Source organism: Callorhinus ursinus, unplaced genomic scaffold (genome assembly GCF_003265705.2).
Source record: "Callorhinus ursinus isolate GAN/ISIS: 27379988/994484 unplaced genomic scaffold, GSC_fseal_2.0 scaffold108, whole genome shotgun sequence".
Classification (NCBI taxonomy): domain Eukaryota; kingdom Metazoa; phylum Chordata; class Mammalia; order Carnivora; family Otariidae; genus Callorhinus; species Callorhinus ursinus.
The window spans coordinates 854,391-873,188 of NW_027397170.1; the positions used below are offsets into that span (position 1 = coordinate 854,391).

General features: G+C 45.3%; 2 protein-coding genes across 5 annotated transcripts in view; both read right to left on the bottom strand.

Annotated features, from left to right (window-relative positions):
• STAT5B (signal transducer and activator of transcription 5B) overlaps nucleotides 1-6,347 on the bottom strand; it is a 111,293-nt gene extending 104,946 nt beyond the window's left edge. Inside the window, exon 1 of the mRNA XM_073889542.1 lies at nucleotides 6,343-6,347. The gene's annotated coding sequence lies outside the window, so the exon portion shown is untranslated. The remainder of the gene's footprint in view (nucleotides 1-6,342) is intronic.
• Nucleotides 1-18,798, bottom strand: part of STAT3 (signal transducer and activator of transcription 3) — a 69,156-nt gene that overhangs the window by 2,097 nt on the left and 48,261 nt on the right. The window contains exons 8-23 of one of the 4 annotated variants that reach the window (XM_025861951.2): nucleotides 18,410-18,561; nucleotides 15,288-15,446; nucleotides 15,086-15,178; nucleotides 14,188-14,247; nucleotides 10,360-10,389; nucleotides 10,167-10,260; nucleotides 10,006-10,053; nucleotides 7,891-7,974; nucleotides 6,668-6,766; nucleotides 6,433-6,568; nucleotides 5,582-5,634; nucleotides 5,251-5,345; nucleotides 4,992-5,131; nucleotides 4,058-4,267; nucleotides 1,063-1,105; nucleotides 666-728 (exon numbers count right to left, since the gene is read on the bottom strand). In XM_025861951.2, coding sequence (XP_025717736.1) covers nucleotides 704-728; nucleotides 1,063-1,105; nucleotides 4,058-4,267; nucleotides 4,992-5,131; nucleotides 5,251-5,345; nucleotides 5,582-5,634; nucleotides 6,433-6,568; nucleotides 6,668-6,766; nucleotides 7,891-7,974; nucleotides 10,006-10,053; nucleotides 10,167-10,260; nucleotides 10,360-10,389; nucleotides 14,188-14,247; nucleotides 15,086-15,178; nucleotides 15,288-15,446; nucleotides 18,410-18,561 — 1,521 coding nt within the window. In that variant the 3' untranslated portion in view covers nucleotides 666-703. Of the gene's footprint in view, nucleotides 1-665; nucleotides 779-1,062; nucleotides 1,106-4,054; nucleotides 4,268-4,991; nucleotides 5,132-5,250; nucleotides 5,346-5,581; nucleotides 5,635-6,432; nucleotides 6,569-6,667; nucleotides 6,767-7,890; nucleotides 7,975-10,005; nucleotides 10,054-10,166; nucleotides 10,261-10,359; nucleotides 10,390-14,187; nucleotides 14,248-15,085; nucleotides 15,179-15,287; nucleotides 15,447-18,409; nucleotides 18,562-18,798 lie in introns of all 4 variants that reach the window. The other 3 variants (XM_025861949.2, XM_025861950.2, XM_025861947.2) reach the window with 3 other exon arrangements.

Genomic DNA, 18,798 nt, shown 5'->3' on the forward strand with positions numbered 1-18,798 from the left:
CAGTTGCCTGAGCCCGAGAGCCAGCAGGGCACGCTCCCGCAGCCCTTCGGGGGACAGAGGCTCAGCCACCATTGCCATCCAGTGTCCTTGCCCCGTATGGCCAAGACAGGGTTGGACACTCCAGATTTACTCTCCTCCCTAGAGGGTCTGGTCTTCTGGAAGGGCTCAGTCCCCTTCCTCCCTTAACTCGTTCCCAACTGTCCATGTGGAAAGAAGATTTGAAGGCTGTCCTGCAGAATGGGGCAGCTCAGAGCCACAGGTGGCTACTGAGCATCAAAATGTGGCTAGTCTCACTCAAGATGGGCTGTAGCCATACAACACTCAGCAGGTTTCAGAGACTTAGTACAAAAAAACAAAAACAAAAAAAAAACAAAACCTCATTAACTTTCTTTTACACGCTAAAATGCTAGTATTGGCGATTTATTGGGTTACAGAAGAGATACTATTAACGTTAACCTCACTTGTTTCTTATTGCTGTTTTTCACGTGGCTACTAGAAAATTCGCACTTACAGGCATGGTGCACGTTTGGTTTCTAAGGGAGAGCACTGCTTTAGAACTTTCGACCCATCGCGCAACGGGGGCGGGGGGCAGCTCTTGGCTCGGTGCATGGCACTTGAGGGGGGCTGATCCCTCCTAAGGACAGGGTCTGTCACCAAACACTCACCGAACTGCCCTCCTGCTGAGGGCTCAGCACCTTCACCATTATTTCCAAACTGCATCAATGAATCTAAAGTGCGGGGGGACATCGGCAGGTCAATGGTATTGCTGCACGTCGTTCTGTAGGAAATGGGGAGCAGCCGGAGGGGAAAGGGCCGGGTTGACAAGACACAATGGAGAAAAAAAAAAAAAAGAACAAAACACACACACACAAGCCATCAAACTCTGGTCTCCAACAGAAAAATAAAAGCTCAAGCTTTTTAAACACACAAGGTCACTCTGAGTACTACACAGAGCCCAGGGCGCTCCGGCCCTTCACAGGATAGCTCTCACCCAGTGTCCTACACCCAGGAGAACTGAGGACACCAGAAATGAAGGCCAAATTGAGAAGGGAAGCCACTTACGGTGTCACACAGATAAACTTGGTCTTCAGGTATGGGGCAGCACCTGGGAAGAAGAAAACTGGGGCTTACTAATTGTGACCCCACTGTGGGCCAAGGGCAGGAGGAAGCCGGCTGCCTCATTGGCACTGACGTGCACCCCACTCCATCCTGGAGCGGAGGCCCTTTTGAAGCCCCATCTCCCCTCAGGGCTGCCCTCCCACCACTGTGTCCGGTTGGGTGTGCGAGGAGCTTGCAGCTTGGTGTTTCAACCCTTTCCATAAAGCTTTCCTGACCTGCAGAGACTTTTAAGCACACCCTGGTCCCACCTGAGCCTAGACCAATGCCAGCCTTGTTCGTTCCTTCCCTAGATGATGTGAACATTGAGCTGCCTGCAGGGGGTCTGAGGATTGTATTCTGGCCTGGCCGAATCCCTTCGCTACAACTTCTCCGCATGCAGGAACAGAGCCGACGCAGTCTGGCCTCGGACACACACAGTCCTGCTCAGATGCCAGAGTCACCAAGTCTCTAAGAGAATGTGGAAATTGCTCATGCTGTTGCGAGGCCCAGAGTCATACTTTTCATTCCTATGGGCATTCATCTGCCTCTACTACTTTTTAGGTGAGCCGTATTAGTAACTCCCCACTTGGAGAGCAACATCACACAAAAAGCAGCCTCAACGGAGGCTGCCTGGTGTGGCAGTACCATTGACTCTGGACTGAAGACAGGAGGCCTGGGGCCTGTCATGTCTTCCACAGCTAAGACACCCGGAGCAAAGCACTTTCTACACTAAGAGGGAGGGGGAAGAGCGAAGTGCCCCTCTGGGTCATTTATAATTCTTGTTCCATAGTTAGAGATGTGAGGACTGGAATATAAATGAATTTTAGCTGCTAAATGTTCACACCAAGAGGTCAAGGAGTCTTGAAGACACTGGCATGAAATCTGGGGGATTCTGGTGAACAAATCACTTAGGAGGTGTGAGGCAGGGTGGGGTGGGCCGAGAGAAGCACAGTTATAAAGCTTGAGATTTATAGAGAGACCAAGGAATCAGAAAGTAGGCTGACAATCTGAGAAAAGGCATTGTCAGGGGGTCCTTAGATTGCCATCCAAGGTTATTTGGGACCAAGAAATAGATTCATGTGGAGCAGAATCCAAAGATGCTACCCAGGCAGGGTTCTGGTGTCTTATAAATCCACTGTGGTGCAGAGTTGAGGGGAGCTGACATCCCGGACAGAGAAGGATTTAGTTCCCTAGTGATCAGGTAGCTGAGAAAACTAGCTTTAGCCTGAGATTCTGCAAGAGCAGAAACAAAGGAGAACCAAGACTGAGAGTGGAGCTTTGTACAAGGTTGTCAACATACTTCATCCAATTTGTAAGGTAAGGGGGGTGTCATTTCTAAGAGATGCCTCTCCTACCTCAAGCCATCGAGAAATCCTGTGTGGGGTCTGGTGGAAAAGCAAGGAAGAAGGAAGAGTCCTGGGAAGACATCGATCTATCCCTGGGGGCAAAAATACTTTCATGATGGAAAACAAGAAGAATGGGCACAGATCCATCTCCTGGAGGATGCCCACTTGAATGCAGGGACGCCCCCAGCACTCAGCCCACCCCATCGTCATGCTCCCAACATGCCAAGCCCCTCAGTGCCCACTGCTTACACTCGCCTCCCCAGGAGGCTGGCAAAGCACTCAAGTAATTACTTCCTTTCTCCTGCCTGGGCTCTTGACCCGAGAAAACACTGGTGACTCCAGGCAGGAAAGGACCTTGCCTGCCGGTCACACAGGATGGCTGATGATAATGGAGGGCTTGGCTTCAGATTGCGAACCTGGATCATGAAAGCAAAATGAGCCAAAGGACCAGCACTTGGACCTAAATGTCCTCTGCAGAAGGAACAAAGAGTAGCGTGTTGGGACTGATAAACACATCTCCCAACTGAAGCACAGCTGGAAAGCCAGATAAGTAGCAGACAGGAAGTGAGAGTCAGTTCTTCTATAGTAGGAACAAAACCCAACACCAGAACAAAGGAAAGAGGGAAGTCAATTAACAAGTAACTCAAACTCCTTTCAAGTCCCAGGCTTACCCCATCCCAAGAAATTCCTCAGAGGGGATTCCTACGAAAAGGTAGGTGTGTGCTTGCGAGAGGTCTGTGCACAAAAACAGTTTTTCCAAAAGCAACTGGAGTAGGGAAGCTACCCTCAAAGGGTCACTTTAAAATTGGAGCCCCCTGCTGGCTCTCCAATTAAGGGAAGTTAAATAACAACAAAGAATGGTAAATCATAGGCTCCCCATCAGGATCCGGACAAAGAACCCAGAGAGCCAAAGCAGCAAATGGGGATGAGACAGACCAGCGGGGCCACCCCTCCAGGCTGCTGACAACACTAGAGGTTACAAGCTTACTATGAAACAATGTCTACAGGCTTACAGAAACACCTGTGCTCTTGCACATGGCACAACTGCTTCATTCAATAGCTGCGCGCGCTAAATCCCACCCCGAGCCCTCCCACAGGTTACAGGCTCCCCCTCAGTCACCACTCCCCCCTCCCCCCCGCCTCTGCTCATAAACCACGTTCCTGTGCTGCTAACACTCATTTCCTCCAGAAAGCCTTTCTCCATCCCACACAACACTGCCCACATTGTTCAGTGATGGGGAAAAGGAAACACACTAGACTCGAGTCTGAGTTGCAAACCTTCCAGCAGCTACTGTGTAAGAAGCGCTGTGCTGGCTTAACAATCCTACCCTCACTCTCTATCGGCAGCATTTTAGATGTCTGGGCGTGAGTGTGTGCGTGCTATTTCTCCCTTTAGCCTGGCAAGTTCCCTGTGGGGCAGAGACAAGTGACTGATTCCTCTCCTCTCTCCAACTCCAGCAGCCACCCCAAAAGCACTCACTACAAAGTTCTTTCCCATAAAGAGGAATAAAAGATCAGGCCCTTCGGGCATTTACCTGTCTGTCCTCCAGGGATCCTGCAATTTCCCCCTTTTTCCCAGAATTCAATGCCCGACACGGAAAATCAACAACTACCTGGGTCAGCTTCAGGATGCTCCTGGCTCTCTGGTCGACAGTACTTTCCAAATGCCTCCTCCTTAGGAATGTCAGGGTAGAGATAGACCAGCGGAGACACCAGGATGTTGGTAGCATCCATGATCTTATAGCCCATGATGATTTCAGCAAACGACATGTTGTTCAGCTGCTGCTTGGTATATGGTTCCACTGACTGGATCTGGGTCTTACCTGTCATGGGACATTGTAAGGTAAGATAAGTGCACCAGGTAATCTCGGAGAAGATGACCCAATTTATTTTTCCTTGAAAGGGAAAGACTTATGCCAACCTAGCTCCTGAGCCCTGAATAGCCCCTGAATAGCCTGTCCAGTCAGCTGGCACTGTGGAAATGTTCAGCTGGTTTCTGGAGAGACTACCCAGTTGGGTCATAGGCAATATACCTGAACAACTACACGCATAAGATATATTAACAAGGAAGGTAAGAAAGGAGATGAAGAATGAGATTTAAAGTGCAAATTTCGAGGCAAATATTAGCCCCCGAAGCAAGCAAAAACAAAACTGGCAAACAGCTGAAAGAATCTGGAGAAAAGAAGTCACTGAGGGACGCCTGGGTGGCTCAGTCGTTAGGCGTCTGCCTTCGGCTCGGGTCATGATCCCAGGGTCCTGGGATCGAGCCCCGCGTTGGGCTCCCTGCTCGGCGGGAGGCCTGCTTCTCCCTCTCCCACTCCCCCTGCTTGTGTTTCCTCTCGCGCTGCATCTCTCTCTGTCAAATAAATAAAATCTTTAAAAAAAAAAAAAAAAAAAGGAAGTCACTGAAAAGTGTTACTACAAGTCGGAGGCAGGGGAGTGCAAAGCCACCTTTGCCCACCAGGGGGCAGCGGGCGCTCGAAACTAGTGCAGCTGTGGCGGCAGCAGCAACTGCCACCAGGTGGGGTGGGTGAGAGTCCAACTTACCGCTGATGTCCTTCTCCACCCAAGTGAAGGTGACACCTCCTTCTTTGCTGCTCTCACTGAATCGTAGCAGAAAGGTGCCTGGGGGCTTGGTGCTCAAGATGGCCCGCTCCCGTTCCTTACTGATAAAACCCATTATGTACCTGGAGCCAAAGAAGAGCGACAAGATCTGGGCTGACAGGGCCCCCACCACCGGCCTGCCGAGAGAGCAGGTGCCTTCTTACACACGTGCACTCCGCCAGACACAAGAGTTTCAACCTACCCTTCATTCCAAAGAGCCAGGATGTACTTTTTCACAAGGTCAATGATATTGTCTAGCCAAACCCAGAAGGAGAAGCCTTTGCCAGCCATGTTTTCCTAAAGAAAAGAATAATAGGAAAAGCCAAGTCCACCCTCCCAGGCTTTTCCTTCCTCGGGGCACGATGCCACCAAAATCCCCAGGCCCATCTACCCTCAGGTAGGTCCCACTGACGGCGAGACCATGAGTCTTCAGCCTTTAAGCCCAGTCCCATCCACGACAACCTCACAGGTGAGCATTCTGTCTTACTCCCACTCCCACTAGCTGGCCACGAGGATTTAACAACACAGCTTACTTTGCAAAATTTAGCCCACGTAATCTGACACCCTGAATAGTTCACACCAGGTCCTGAAGGAAAAAAAGAATAAAGTTTGAATCAAGGTCGTATTTCTTATAACAGAACCCACATTCATACACATCTGTCCCACAATGGGCCAAGAAACCATTGGCTTCCATGGTTTTGAAGGCTCCCACTGTCGTGCGCACGTGTGTGCACACGCACATACACACACATCCACCCGCACAAAACCCCACCATCTGGTCACCTGGGGTGTTGTTTAGCCTAGCGGAGGTGGTGGATGACATATCAAGTCTCTTTCCCCCTCTCCCCGCCCCCTCCTCCTCCTCTTGCGTGGTGGATTGGGAACCAGCAGCACACGTGAATAAGCTGACAGTGTTAGAGGCTCACGTCTGGGGACAGCACAGGATAAAGCTGCTTTCAGTGCAGGTAGCATATAAAATAGTGCACTAAATTTTTTTTTTTCAGGAGGAAGTAAAAAACAAAACAAGCATCCAGTTTATTGAAGAAACGGACAGGGATGTCAAGCTTTTTACCTCTGCCTTCTAACAAGCACTTAAAAAATCTCTTCCTAAGGCTAGACAAAGTCGTGCTCTGGAAGGGTGGAGGGGTCCAGCCACCAGGAGAAAAGACATCTGCCTCCTACCTCAGAAATGATCACCAGGAGCCAAGCTTCCTCTGCCTCCCTAACTCCACTGGTCCCCCAACCCCACCCCACCAACTGTGGGAGCGCATGCGTTCTGGCCCCAGCACAGAGCCTCGCTCGGCCAATTTTCCTGAATGAACAGCCCCACAGGCCAGATTCCTTTTCTGAGGAGGGCAGCAGGGAAAAGAGCGAAAATGCTGACCTAAGAGTTTCTCTGCCAGCGTAGTCAACTGCTCGATGCTCAGCCCTCTCTTTGTGGTGGAGGAGAACTGCCAGCTCAGCACCTCGGCCACTTGATCCCAGGTGCCAATCGGGGGCTTGGTGAAAAAGTTCACGTTCTATTGAAAACGACACAGTTGCTCATTGAGATGAGACGGGGGTGCCTGATGACCCACATGAGGGACCACAACAACGGTTTCCGGAGGATGGGCGCCTACCTTGGGGTTGTTGGTCAGCATGTTATACCACAGAATTGATGCCCAGGCATTTGGCATCTGACAGATGTTGGAGATCACCACAACTGGCAAGGAGTGGGTCTGTGAAGAAAGTGGGCAATGAGTTGGGGAGGCAGAGGGCCCTCAAAGCTTCGAACATCTCTTCAGCCATACCTGCAGGTTTTGGAATAAAAGGATGTGCCATGAACCACACCTACTGCCAACTTTTGGGGAAGAGCGTGGCTGAGTCAGCTCAACACCCAGAGGGGAGAGAGTGCCAAACATGGGCCACAGGGCCCAACCAGGAACTTGAGAATGTGACTTGCTCAAAGCTGGAACTCATAGCCCCCAGATTCCCCCTTTATAAAATCTGGAAGGCATTCTCTGAGAACTGCAGCTGTATCTACCCGTTAGACAGAGAGGCCCCAGGAGTCGAAGAGGAGGATTCTTGCTTTCTTCAGCTCTATCTTTAACTTAAAGATTAAGAAAACTGGTAAAAGAGAATGCAAATGCCATGATTTCCTGTATACTAAGAACACTGGCTGTCTAAAGACTATTTTGCCCAAACTTTATAAAGTCAACTAGAACTAATTTCTAAATATAGATTTTCACATCAAATTTGCTGAAAGCCGACTTTATAGTTGACCCTATGGGGGTCAACATGGGTTTGAACTGCATGGGTCCATTTACACGTGGATGATTTTTTTTTTTTTGATAAACAGAGTACAGTACTGTAAATGTATTTTCTCTTATGATTTTCTTAGCAACATTATCTTTTCTCTAGCTTACGTTATCGTAAGAATATATAAAACATATAACATACAAAATTGTGTTAATAAAAAGAATTAAAAAATTAAAAAAATTTTTAAAAATGTGTGTTAATAGACTATGTTATCAGGAAGGCTTCCAGTCAACAATAGGCTATTAGTTGTTCAGTCTGGGGGAAGTCAAAAGTTACACACAGATTTTCAACTGGGCAGGGGGTTGGCGCCCCTAGCCCCTGTGTTGTTCAATGGTCAACTGTATGTGCCTCTTCTAAGCACTCAAGCAAGACTCTACTCTCAGCTGGGATACTCTGGAGTTTTGGGAGAAAAACAAGCAAAAATAAACACAGTGCTGAGCAGAGAGTCATCACTCTACCTTCTGTAGAAAAAACCCCAACTAGAAGTTCTTGTCCCAAATCACCCCTGCATGCAGCCCTGTCCCAACTCTGTGTCAGAACTCACCTCAAGGTCAATCTTGAGGCCTTGGTGATACACCTCAGTCTCAAAGGTGATCAGGTGCAGCTCCTCGGTGACAATCAGGGAGGCCTACAATAACAAGAAGGACACTCTCTTCCTCACGGAGAACGGCCTTGGACACTAACAGCCATAGCTGAGGAGAGCAACAGGCCACAGCCACGCTGCGCCACGAAGGGTAGTCCACTAGGAGGCCACAGACACGCCGCCAGGGACACAACTCTGAGCACATGCTCTCTTCAACTCTAAGTGCTCTGATCCTCAACCTCATCTTTTACTGGTTCTTCAACCTCATCCTTTACTGGTTTTATTAGAAAATTACAGACCCAAAAGGTTATTTATAAAATGGGTAAGGCACAAAGAATAACAAAACAATGAACACCTGGACCCATTACCCAGTGTAAGAAAAAGACCATTACCACTGAGATTCTCAGGGTGCCCTTCCCCACTCCCATTCCTGTCCCTGCTCCCTCAGATCTAACTGCATTTTGTCTTTTGGGTTTATTATTTCCTAGCTTTTCTTTATGGCTTTACTTTATTTATATCGCTAAATAAGGTATGCGCTGTTTAGTTTTGGATGTTTGTGAACCTTATACAGATGGACCCATACCCTATGTATTGGGGTGACTCACTTTTGTATGCCTCACTTTTTGCATCCATGGTTGTAAGAATCTGCTGGTTATTCATTTTCACAGTTATATAGTATTCCATCATAGGACTCTACCACAAATCCTTTATCCACTCTAGTGGTGATGGAGGGTTATATTTAGGACTTACCATCAGGCTGCTGTGACATTTTGTACATTGTCTCCTGCTACGTATGTCCAAAGAGTTCTCTATTGTTAAATCCTGGGATTGGCACTGCTGGTTCATTTTTTATAATGCCAAATTGTTTTTCTGAAGTGACAATTTATACTCCCACCAGCAATATAGCTACCTTATTTTCAGTAAGACTTCCCAATGAATTCTCAGAAACACAATGCCAATTCATTTTTAAAACACTTTTTTCCTAACTATAAAAATTATATATGTTCAGTTTAAAATGCAAATATTATGGAGATAGGATACAGTACTCTTGGATACTAACAGCAGCATAAATACATCAACACTGTTTGGTATATATTCCTTGACAACTTTGGGATGCATACATGAATTGGCAAAAAACAGTGTAGTACACTTTTTAAACAAATATACTAATATACTATTCAAATTATTTTGCATCTTGCTTTTTCTTTTCTTCTTTTTTTTAATAGGTTCCACACCCAACGTGTGGGGCTTGAATTCACAATATCAAGATCAAGAGTCACACACGCTCTACCCACTGAACCAGCCCAGGCGCCCTGCATCTTGCTTTTTTGAAACAAATATGCCACACACATTTTTCTATGTTGTTGTACTTCACTCTTAATAGTCAAGTACTGTCAATTCACTTTTTTTTTTTTTTTTTTTTTTTAGGTCTGCTACATTTTAGAGAAGAGGGAAGACTGGCTTAGAGCATAAACACCAGAAAAAGAACAGGGTGTCACAATCTTTTCAAAAGAGTTAAAAACTAGTTTCTGGTCAAATTTACCTTTTTTTTTAAATAATTTATTCTTGACACTAAGCATTCGATAATCTGAATCAGAGGGAGGGAGACAATAAGGGAGATACGGGGGACCAGTTTTATTCTTTTTCTTAGGTATTTAACTCCGACTTATTACAACCTTTGATGCCACCGCAGTGAGAATAACAGGTCACCAAAAATGGAGCCAAGTCATTTGGGCTGGCAGAAGTTGGAAGGGGAATCTGGAAAGCCCCAGGCAAGGTGGAAAGCTTCTTTTCTACTAAATGGGTGTGGGTAAGTCAGCCAGGGACTTTCCACTCCTCCTTAAAGATGAGCCAACTCCCGCCAACTCCCGGGACAATCAAGGAAATGCTCCAAGCCGGAGCACTCCAGAGCAGCTATGACTTCTGACCATGTCATTCTGACCTGTGGTGATTTTTCTGGATGACTACAGCTTAACCACAGGTTGGTGTCTCTTATTCTGGGCAATAAGCAGGCTCTTGTTCTTTCCCCATCAAAGGAAACCCTCCCAGTTGGCTTTCATCCACAACAAAACTTACATCACAATTGGCTCGGCCCCCATTACCACATCTTTGCTCTCTCAGGGTCTGTAAGAGAAGCAGGGAGCACCGGTGTCACATGAGGCTCCCCACCACCAACCTCCCCCCACTCCCTCTACAAGACGCCCTGGGAGACGGGGACCCAGGCTCCTGCCTCGTACCAGGTGTTTGAATTCTGCAGACAGGCTGCCGTTGTTGGACTCTTCCATGTTCATCACTTTCGTGTTTGTGCCCAGAATGTTAAATTTCCGGGATCTGAATCACAGCAGAGAAACCAACCATAGAGGTGACTGGGTAGCCAGAGGACAAAGTCAGATTAAACAGATCAAAAGGAAGCCTCCAGGCTGAACTTACCCTCTGAGAGCTGCAACATCCCCGGAGTCTCTGTTAAGAGTATAAACTGGTGTTAATAAAACTGGCCCTGTGTTTCTTCAAAAAATACCTGTCATTTACTCTGCTGGAAAAACCACTGTTCTCCCGGGAATTTCTGTAAACGATTCCATTACATTTTATATGTGACATATGACAACCCTCTCCATTCCTACTCAGCATCAATTCCCTCTTCCCAACAAACCCTTGGTTCTGCTCAAGTATCCTTCCCGTGCCCACCTCCAGGGGATCCCGATCGTTAAGTACATCAGAGCAGAGTATGCCCACAGCACAGTGGTCCTGGGGGTGAGGACATGACCTATGCCGTCTCACTCAGACTGGGAAGGAATTACAACCCAGGCTGGATTTACTTTCCACAGCTGCAACAGAATATGAGCAAGGAAGCATGGGACCTTAACTACCACAAGCAACCACACCGTAACTCATAACGGAATCTTACAAAGCCGGTAATACTTATGTTGGCCGAGAAGGCAGATGGAAGATTCTGGGTCCTGGGTGACATAAGTGAGTCACTAATCTCACTGTCAGGAACTTGCCCTAACTGCATTCCCAGTTACACTGGGCCGCAAATTTCCTTTATTATTTAAGTCACACTGGGTTTTCTCTAAAGGTTTACTACTACCAACAACTCAGATCATCCCATTTGATATTAGCTGGATATAGTCCTCCCAGCGTGTCCACTGTCTTTCAGCTCTATGTACTTGAATATACAGCTTTTTATATAGTCACATTTCTCAGTCTTCTCCTTTTTTCCTTTTTCATTTTAAGTACTGTTTTAAAAGTGCTTCTCCATTGCTAAATATGCACTAATATAGCTATATATGCACTACTATAGCTCTAGATTTCCTTTTTAGAAAAAAAAATTTGGGGGGCGCCTGGGTGGCTCAGTTGGTTAAGCGACTGCCTTAGGCTCAGGTCATGATCCTGGAGTCCCGGGATCGAGTCCCGCATCGGGCTCCCTGCTCAGCGGGGAGTCTGCTTCTCCCTCTGACCCTCTTCCCTCTCGTGCTCTCATTCTCTCTCTCTCAAATAAATAAAAATAAAATCTTTAAAAAAAAAAGAAAAAATTTTTGTATTACAGCTTTGATATATAATCGATGAACAATAAAGTGCACTATTGAAAATGTATGTGGATAAGGTCTGACGTATGTATACATGCCACACATACCTGTGAAATCATCAGCACAAACCAGATAATGAACATACCCATCATCCCCAAAGTTTCCCCAGGCCCATTTGTAATCTGTTCCCAAATCCCACACTCTGCCCCACCTCTGTCCCCAGGCCACCACTGATCTGCTTTCAGTCACCATAGATTCATTTTCATTTCTAGAATTCTATATAAATGGAAACTGAAGAATGACTCTTTCTTTCTTGGTTTGGCTTCTTTCACTCAGTGTAATTATTTTGAGATTTCTTATGTGTTGCAAGTATTGATTATTCATTCCTCTTTATTGGTGATATTCCATTTATAGATACACCACAAATTATGATGCCCCAGTGGCACAATAGGCTAGTGCATGCTTACAGATATGCCACAAATTGTTTATTCATTCACCTATTAACAGACATTTGTGTACAGCCCTTTGTGTGCCTATATACTTTCATTTCTCTTGGGTTAATACCTCGGAGTGGAATGGTAGGCTCCTAGGGTAGGTGCCTGTTTAACTTCATAGGAAACTGCCAAATTCTTTTCCAAAGTGGTTTTACCATTTTGCGATTTTACCATCATTATATTATATATACATTCACCTATGCTTTTAAGATGCATGAGTTTAAACATATAGATACCTCTGATGGTTAGCAAACAGTAAAACTCAAGTTTCTCATTCAAATCCTCCCCAAGAGCAGGTTTTCCCAAAACTACTTCCTGAATAATCCATCCTTTACTCATTGATTATATAAACTTGAAGTCCATTTCTGGACTCAAGATTTTGTTTCAATGATCAATCAGTTTATTCCTGCCCAAGTAACACACTCATTTAGTAACTGAAACTCTACATTTTAATATCTGGCAGGGCATCTCCCCACACCACTCCCATTTATTTTTATTCATTAAAAATTTTTTTCCTAGGGGCGCCTGGGTGGCTCAGTTTGTTAAGCAACTGCCTTCAGCTCAGATCATGGGGTCCTGGGATTGAGCCCCACATCTGGCTCCTTGCTCAGTGGGGAGCCTGCTTCTCCCTCTCCCTCTGCCTGCTACTCCGCCTGCTTATGTTCTCTCTCTGTCAAATAAATAAATAAAAATTCTTTAAATTCTTTAAAAAAAAAACTTATAAAAAAATTTTTTTTTGAAAGTGGAATGGTGGTTGCCAGGGGCTAGGAGGATAAGGAAACAGGGACTTGTTCAATGGATGTAAAGTTTCCACGTTGAAAGATGAAGAAGTTCTAGAGATCTGTTGCACAACAATGTGAATATATGTAATACCATACACTTAAAAATGAGTAAGATGGGCGCCTGGGTGGCTCAGTCGTTAAGCGTCTGCCTTTGGCTCAGGTCATGATCCCAGGGTCCTGGGATCGAGTCCCACATCGGGCTCCCTGCTCGGCGGGAAGCCTGCTTCTCCCTCACCCACTCCCCCTGCTCGTGTTCCCTCTCTCACTGTTTCTCTCTGTCGAAAAATAAATAAAATCTTAAAAAAAAAAAAGAATAAGATGGTAAATTTTATGTTAAAAAGTTTTACCGTAGCTAAAGAACACATCCATTTTTTTTTTTAAACTATCTTTGTCGGGCACCTGGGTGGCTCAGTCAGTTAAGCCTCTGCCTTCAGCTCAGGTCATGATCCCAGGGTCCTGGGATACAGTACCACATCGGGCTCCCTGCTCAGTGGGGAGCCTGCTTCCCCCCTTCCCTCTGCCTCTCTCCCTGCTCATGCTCCCTCCCTCTCAAATAAATAAAATCTAAAAAAACCCAAAAAACAAAAACTATCTTTGCTTATTTTTCTCATCTAAGCTACAACTTGAAGAGCAAGTAAAGAGATTGTATTTGCATTTTGCTTGGTGCCACGTTAACTGAGAAGAATCAACATCTTTATACTAAAAGTCTGCAATCCAGGAATATGATTCATTTCATCACTTTTTACAATATCCCTTCTCATAAAATTTCATAATTTTCTTCCAATAGATCTTAAACATTTCTGTTAAGTTTATCACCATATATTTTTTTACTTTTTTGCTTACTGTGAAATCATTTTTTTCTATTATAATTTCTGACTGGTTAATGCTAATATATGGTTGAAATTATTAACTTTTGTTTATTTATTAAACCTACCATCTTCCTTAAGTCCCTTATTTTATTAGTAATTATTTTCCAGTTCATTCTCATGATAATTTCCAGATACTTATGTCACCAAAAATTAAGGATAATGTTCTTTTTTCAAATCTCTTCAAAGGATATGTGCATTTTAATTTTTGAAAAGTATAGTCAAATTTTGAAAAGTGTGTATTCAATTATGTGGTGAAGTATGGAACAATAAAAAGCATAAATTTTTCCTATACAGCCAGGGTTTTATATGGTATGCATAAATTACATTTATAGGTAAAAAATTAAAGAAAAAGGGGCACTGAGGGTCACAACAGTAATCACGACTCATATCTGTACCACCAGTTTTGTGGTTTTGTTCAGGCACGTAAATGACAATGCACCACAAGACTTTTGAAAACTTTTGTTCAAAGAATGAAGATCCCTGAATGGAGATAAAGTCTCTAAGTTCACATGATATCTGTCCAAGTTTTCATTTCTGTCTCTCATTTGAAAAAAGGAAAAAGAGAGTTAAGATACAGAGTACTTACTTGTCAATGCACACTTTAATTTTAAGCTGATAATTTAACTCAGGGAATTTGACCAGCAATCTGTTTCAAAAAAGGGAAAAAGAAAAGTTTTTGAGTAAAGAAAAAAATATCAGTAAAAAAAAAAAAAAAGTCAGCAGGCTCCCCCAAGCAACTCCAACTTGAAGGAATATAAAATTCACAATGCTTTCTTTCTAAAAGGTGAATAAAGCACAATCCCAAATTCCTCTTCCTGCTAGTGCGTCTTTGACCTAAAGTTGAGTATCACCCCTTCAGGCCAAGAGGTACTGAAGGAAAGCCTAAGAACCTCGAACTTGGACAAAGTTGTGAGAGATTCACAAAAGGATAATAAAAGTCGTTTCATGAGAAATATTACAGGAATATGCGCTCTGCAGCTGGTATTCTTTCTGTTAAACCTGAAACCTAACACCAGGTTTCTGAGGGAAATTTCACTGCAGAAGGGCAAACCCCAACATACCTGCTCTGACTTGGGTGTAAAAGTCACACCCCGTCCTGCAAGGCCCACCACCCACCTGCTCCATGGCCTCTTAGCTTCCGTACTCGAAGCCTTACTTTTTCCCTTAAAATCCTTAGGGAAAAGTAGGCTCAAAGAACAGAAAATTACCAGCATTATTTTGCCTCTGTTGCAGGGCAGAAAGAGACACAAAGGCCTAAGACTATAGGGCTGAAATTATAGGAATTTGCCCAGGTAACCTCAAGAAGAGGTAACCATTCCTTGGCTTTTGACAAGGAGCAAGCTGATATTATGCCAACATATTCCATACCCACCATAGTACTACCTGTCATGCACAGAAAGAACAATCCTGGCCACCAACTCTGCTCTCGTCCTAAGAGCGTCTCTCAATAAAATATCTACCAAAAGAGCAGGTGCGGGGCCCACCTGACTTTGGTAGTGAACTGGACTCCAGTCTTGATGACTAATGGCCGGTCGGGATGCATGGGCATGCAGGGCTGCCGCTCAACCACGAAGGCACTGAAAGCAAAGAGAGGGACAGCAGTCCACACACTTCTTGGTGAACCAGTCTTTGTCCTGTGCCTTCGAAGCAAGGGGATGAGGGAAAGGAACCAGAATTCTAAGTTACCTTTTCATTAAGTTTCTAAACAGCTCTACAATCCTCTCCTCCAGCATTGGCCGGTGCTGTACGATGGGATCACCTTTGTAGGACACTTTTTGCTGCAACTCCTCCAGTTTTTTAATTTGTTGGCGGGTCTGAAGTTGAGATTCCGCTAATGAGGTTATCCTGCCAATAAAATAAGAAAGCCACTAGTTACCTCAGTGAGTGCACACCAATAAGCTGGAGAAGGGGCAGGGAACCCCACAGATGTAAACACCACCATGTAGTCCCCTAAAATAAGGGGAATTTTTTTTTATTGTGGTAAAATATACATTACGTAAAACTAATCATTTGAAAGTATATAATTCAATGGTATTAAATAAGAAAAAGTGGGGGGTGCCTGGCTGGCTCAGTAAGTAGAGCATGTGACTCCTGATCTCGGAGTCGTGAGTTCAAGCCCCATGTTGGGCATAGAGCTTACTAAAAAAAATAAAAATAAGAAAAAGGGAGGGTGCCTGGGTGGCTCAGTTAAGTAACTGCCTTTGGTTCAGGTCATGATCCTGGGGTCCTGGGATCAAGTCCCACTTCAGGCTCCCCCTGCTCTACAGGGAGCCTGCTTCTCCCTCTCCCTCTGCCTGCCACTCCCCCTGCTTGTGCTGTCTCTCTCTCTCTCTCTGCCAAATAAATAAAATCTTTAAAAAAAAAATAAGAAAAAGGGAATCTGTTTTGTTTTTAAAAAATAGTCCCTTCCTAAAATTTAACATTCAAAGAGAGAGCTAGGCATAGAGGAAAAAGTGTTAAAACTTATACCCCAAAGAAGGGACTGGGTGGCTTAGTTGGTTAAGCATCTGACTTCCGCTCAGGTCATGATCTCAGAGTCCTGGGATGAAGTCTTGCATGGCACTCCCTGATCAGCAGGGACTCTGCTTCTCCCTCTACCTCTGCTCCATCCACCCCCCAAATAAATAAAATCTTAAAAAAAAAAAAAAAAGAATGTGTTTTTAAAAAAGCACTTAAGGGCGCCTGGGTGGCTCACTTGGTTAAAGCGACTGCCTTCAGCTCAGGTCATGATCCTGGAGTCCCGGGATCCAGTCCCGCATCGGGCTCCCTGCTCGGCGGGGAGTCTGCTTCTCCCTCTGACCCTCCCCCCTCTCGTGTGCTCTCTCTCTCATTCTCGCTCTCAAATAAATAAAATCTTTAAAAAAAAAAAGAATGCTCACTAAGGACCTGCTGCATGAATGAAAGCAAAAGAGCAGATAAAGAATGATCCCACTGTACCATACGATCCAGCAATTGCACTACTGGGTATTTACCACAAAGATACAAATGTAGGTATCCGAAGGGGTACGTGCACCCCAATGTTTATAGCAGCTATGTCCACAACAGCCAAACTGTGGGAAGAGCCAAGATGTCCATCGACAGATGAATGGATAAAGAAGAGGTGGTATATATACACAAGGGAATATTATGCAGCCATCAAAAGGAATGAGATCTTGCCATTTGCAATGACGTGGATGGAACTGGAGGGTGTTATGCTGAGTGAAATCAGTCAATCAGAGAAAGACATGTATCCTATGACCTCACTGATATGACGAATTTTTAACCTCAGGAAACAAATGGAGGGTTGCTGGAGTGGTGGGGGGTGGGAGGGATTGGGTGGCTGGGTGATAGACATTGGGGAGGGTATGTGCTATGGTGAGCACTGTGAAGTGTGCAAGACTGTTGAATCACAGATCTGTACCTCTGAAACAAATAATGCAATATATGTTAAGAAAAAAAAAGAAGAAGAAGATAGCAGGAGGGGAAGAATGAAGGGGAGTAAGTCGGAGGGGGAGACGAACCATTAGAGACGATGGACTCTGAAAAACAAACTGAGGGTTCTAGAGGGGAGGGGCATGGGGGGATGGGTTAGTCTGGTGATGGGTATTAAAGAGGGCACGTTCTGCGTGGAGCACTGGGTGTTATGCACAATGAATCATGGAACACTACATCAAAAACTAATTCACAAACTAATGATGTACTGTATGGTGATTAACATAACAATAAAAAAATTAAAAAAAAAAGAATGATCCCACTGATGTGAAAATGTAGAGATGATGATCTTTTTTTTTTTTTTTTAAGATTTAATTTACTTGAGAGAGAGTGCACATGCGCTGGGGGTGAGGGGGGCAGAAGGACAGAGACAAGCCGATTCGGCACCGAGCATGCAGCCCAACATGGGGCTTGGCCTCAGGACCCTGAGGTCAGGACCTGAGCCGAAATCAGGAGTCAGACGCTTAACCGACTGAGCCACCCAGGCGCCCCTAGAGATAACGATCTTTATGTACATATGTACAACAGCTGACGGCTAGAGGGACGGCCATCGAAATTCTAGCTGTAGGGACCTCTGAATGATTGGTTTTTAAGACTTTTCTTCTCTTTATTAATTTTCTGGGTATGAACTTTTTTCCCTTATAAAAAGCATGTCTCATTTTAGATTATTAGAATAACTAAAATTCAAACTTTGGTTTGGGCTACATAGTTAAACCAAAAGCTTTATTTAAATTATTAAATAAAACAGGGGCAGCTGGGTGGCTCAGTCAGTTGGGCATCCGACTCTTGGTCTCGGCTCAGGTTGTAATCTTGCAGGCAGGGGGCTCTGCACTTAGCATGGAGTCGGCTTTGAATTCTGTCTCTCCCTCTTTCTCTGCAATTCCCTCCACATGCTTGCTCTCTCTCAAATAAATAAAACATATTTAAAATATAGCAACATAAACAAATTTTTATTAACAAATTGTCCAAATAAAGTAAAACTCTTCAGACTTTAACTCTTAGGCTTGTTTTTTCTTAAGATTTTATTTATTTCAGAGAGAGAGAGTGTGAGCGCACACAAGCAGGGGGAGGGGCAGAGGGAGAAGGAGAGACAGAAGCAGATGCCCCACCGAGTAGGGAGCCCAACTCGGGGCTCGATCCTAGGACCCTGCGAGCAGGACCTGAGCCAAAGGCAGACCCTTCACTGATTAAGCCACCCCGGCACCCCTAGGCTTAATGTGAGGTACATCAAAGTCTGCATCTGTGGGATGGACTCCAACTCCTGAGTCTGCCATTAGGACCGTAATTTTAGCACAGCATTCTAGAAAGAAAGGAAACTTTCCTCCATCATCTTTTACCAGTTTTCTAGGCGATCTAGGCAGATGTTGGGAGGGCCTCCAATGCACGCAATCTGTTGCCGCCTCTTCCAGTCAGCCAGCTCTTCGTCGGTGAGCGTTTTCTGCACATACTCCATCGCTGACAACAGCCCCGCCAACTCACTCACAATGTTCTGGTTGGAAACCCAAAGTCAGAAAACATTTCCTCAGACCATCTCTAACCACACTCTTTAGTCAATTCCAGAGAAGGAACTTATTAGACGCCAGGCAAGTTCTGCCACGAGACGCCGCGACCATGCAGGTGCGGGGGGGGGGGGGGGGGGGGGGGGGGGGGGGCAGACCCCCCCCCCCCCCCCCCAACATCCGGCCCGGGGGGGGGGGGCTGTTGTCAGCGGCGGCTTATGCGCAGA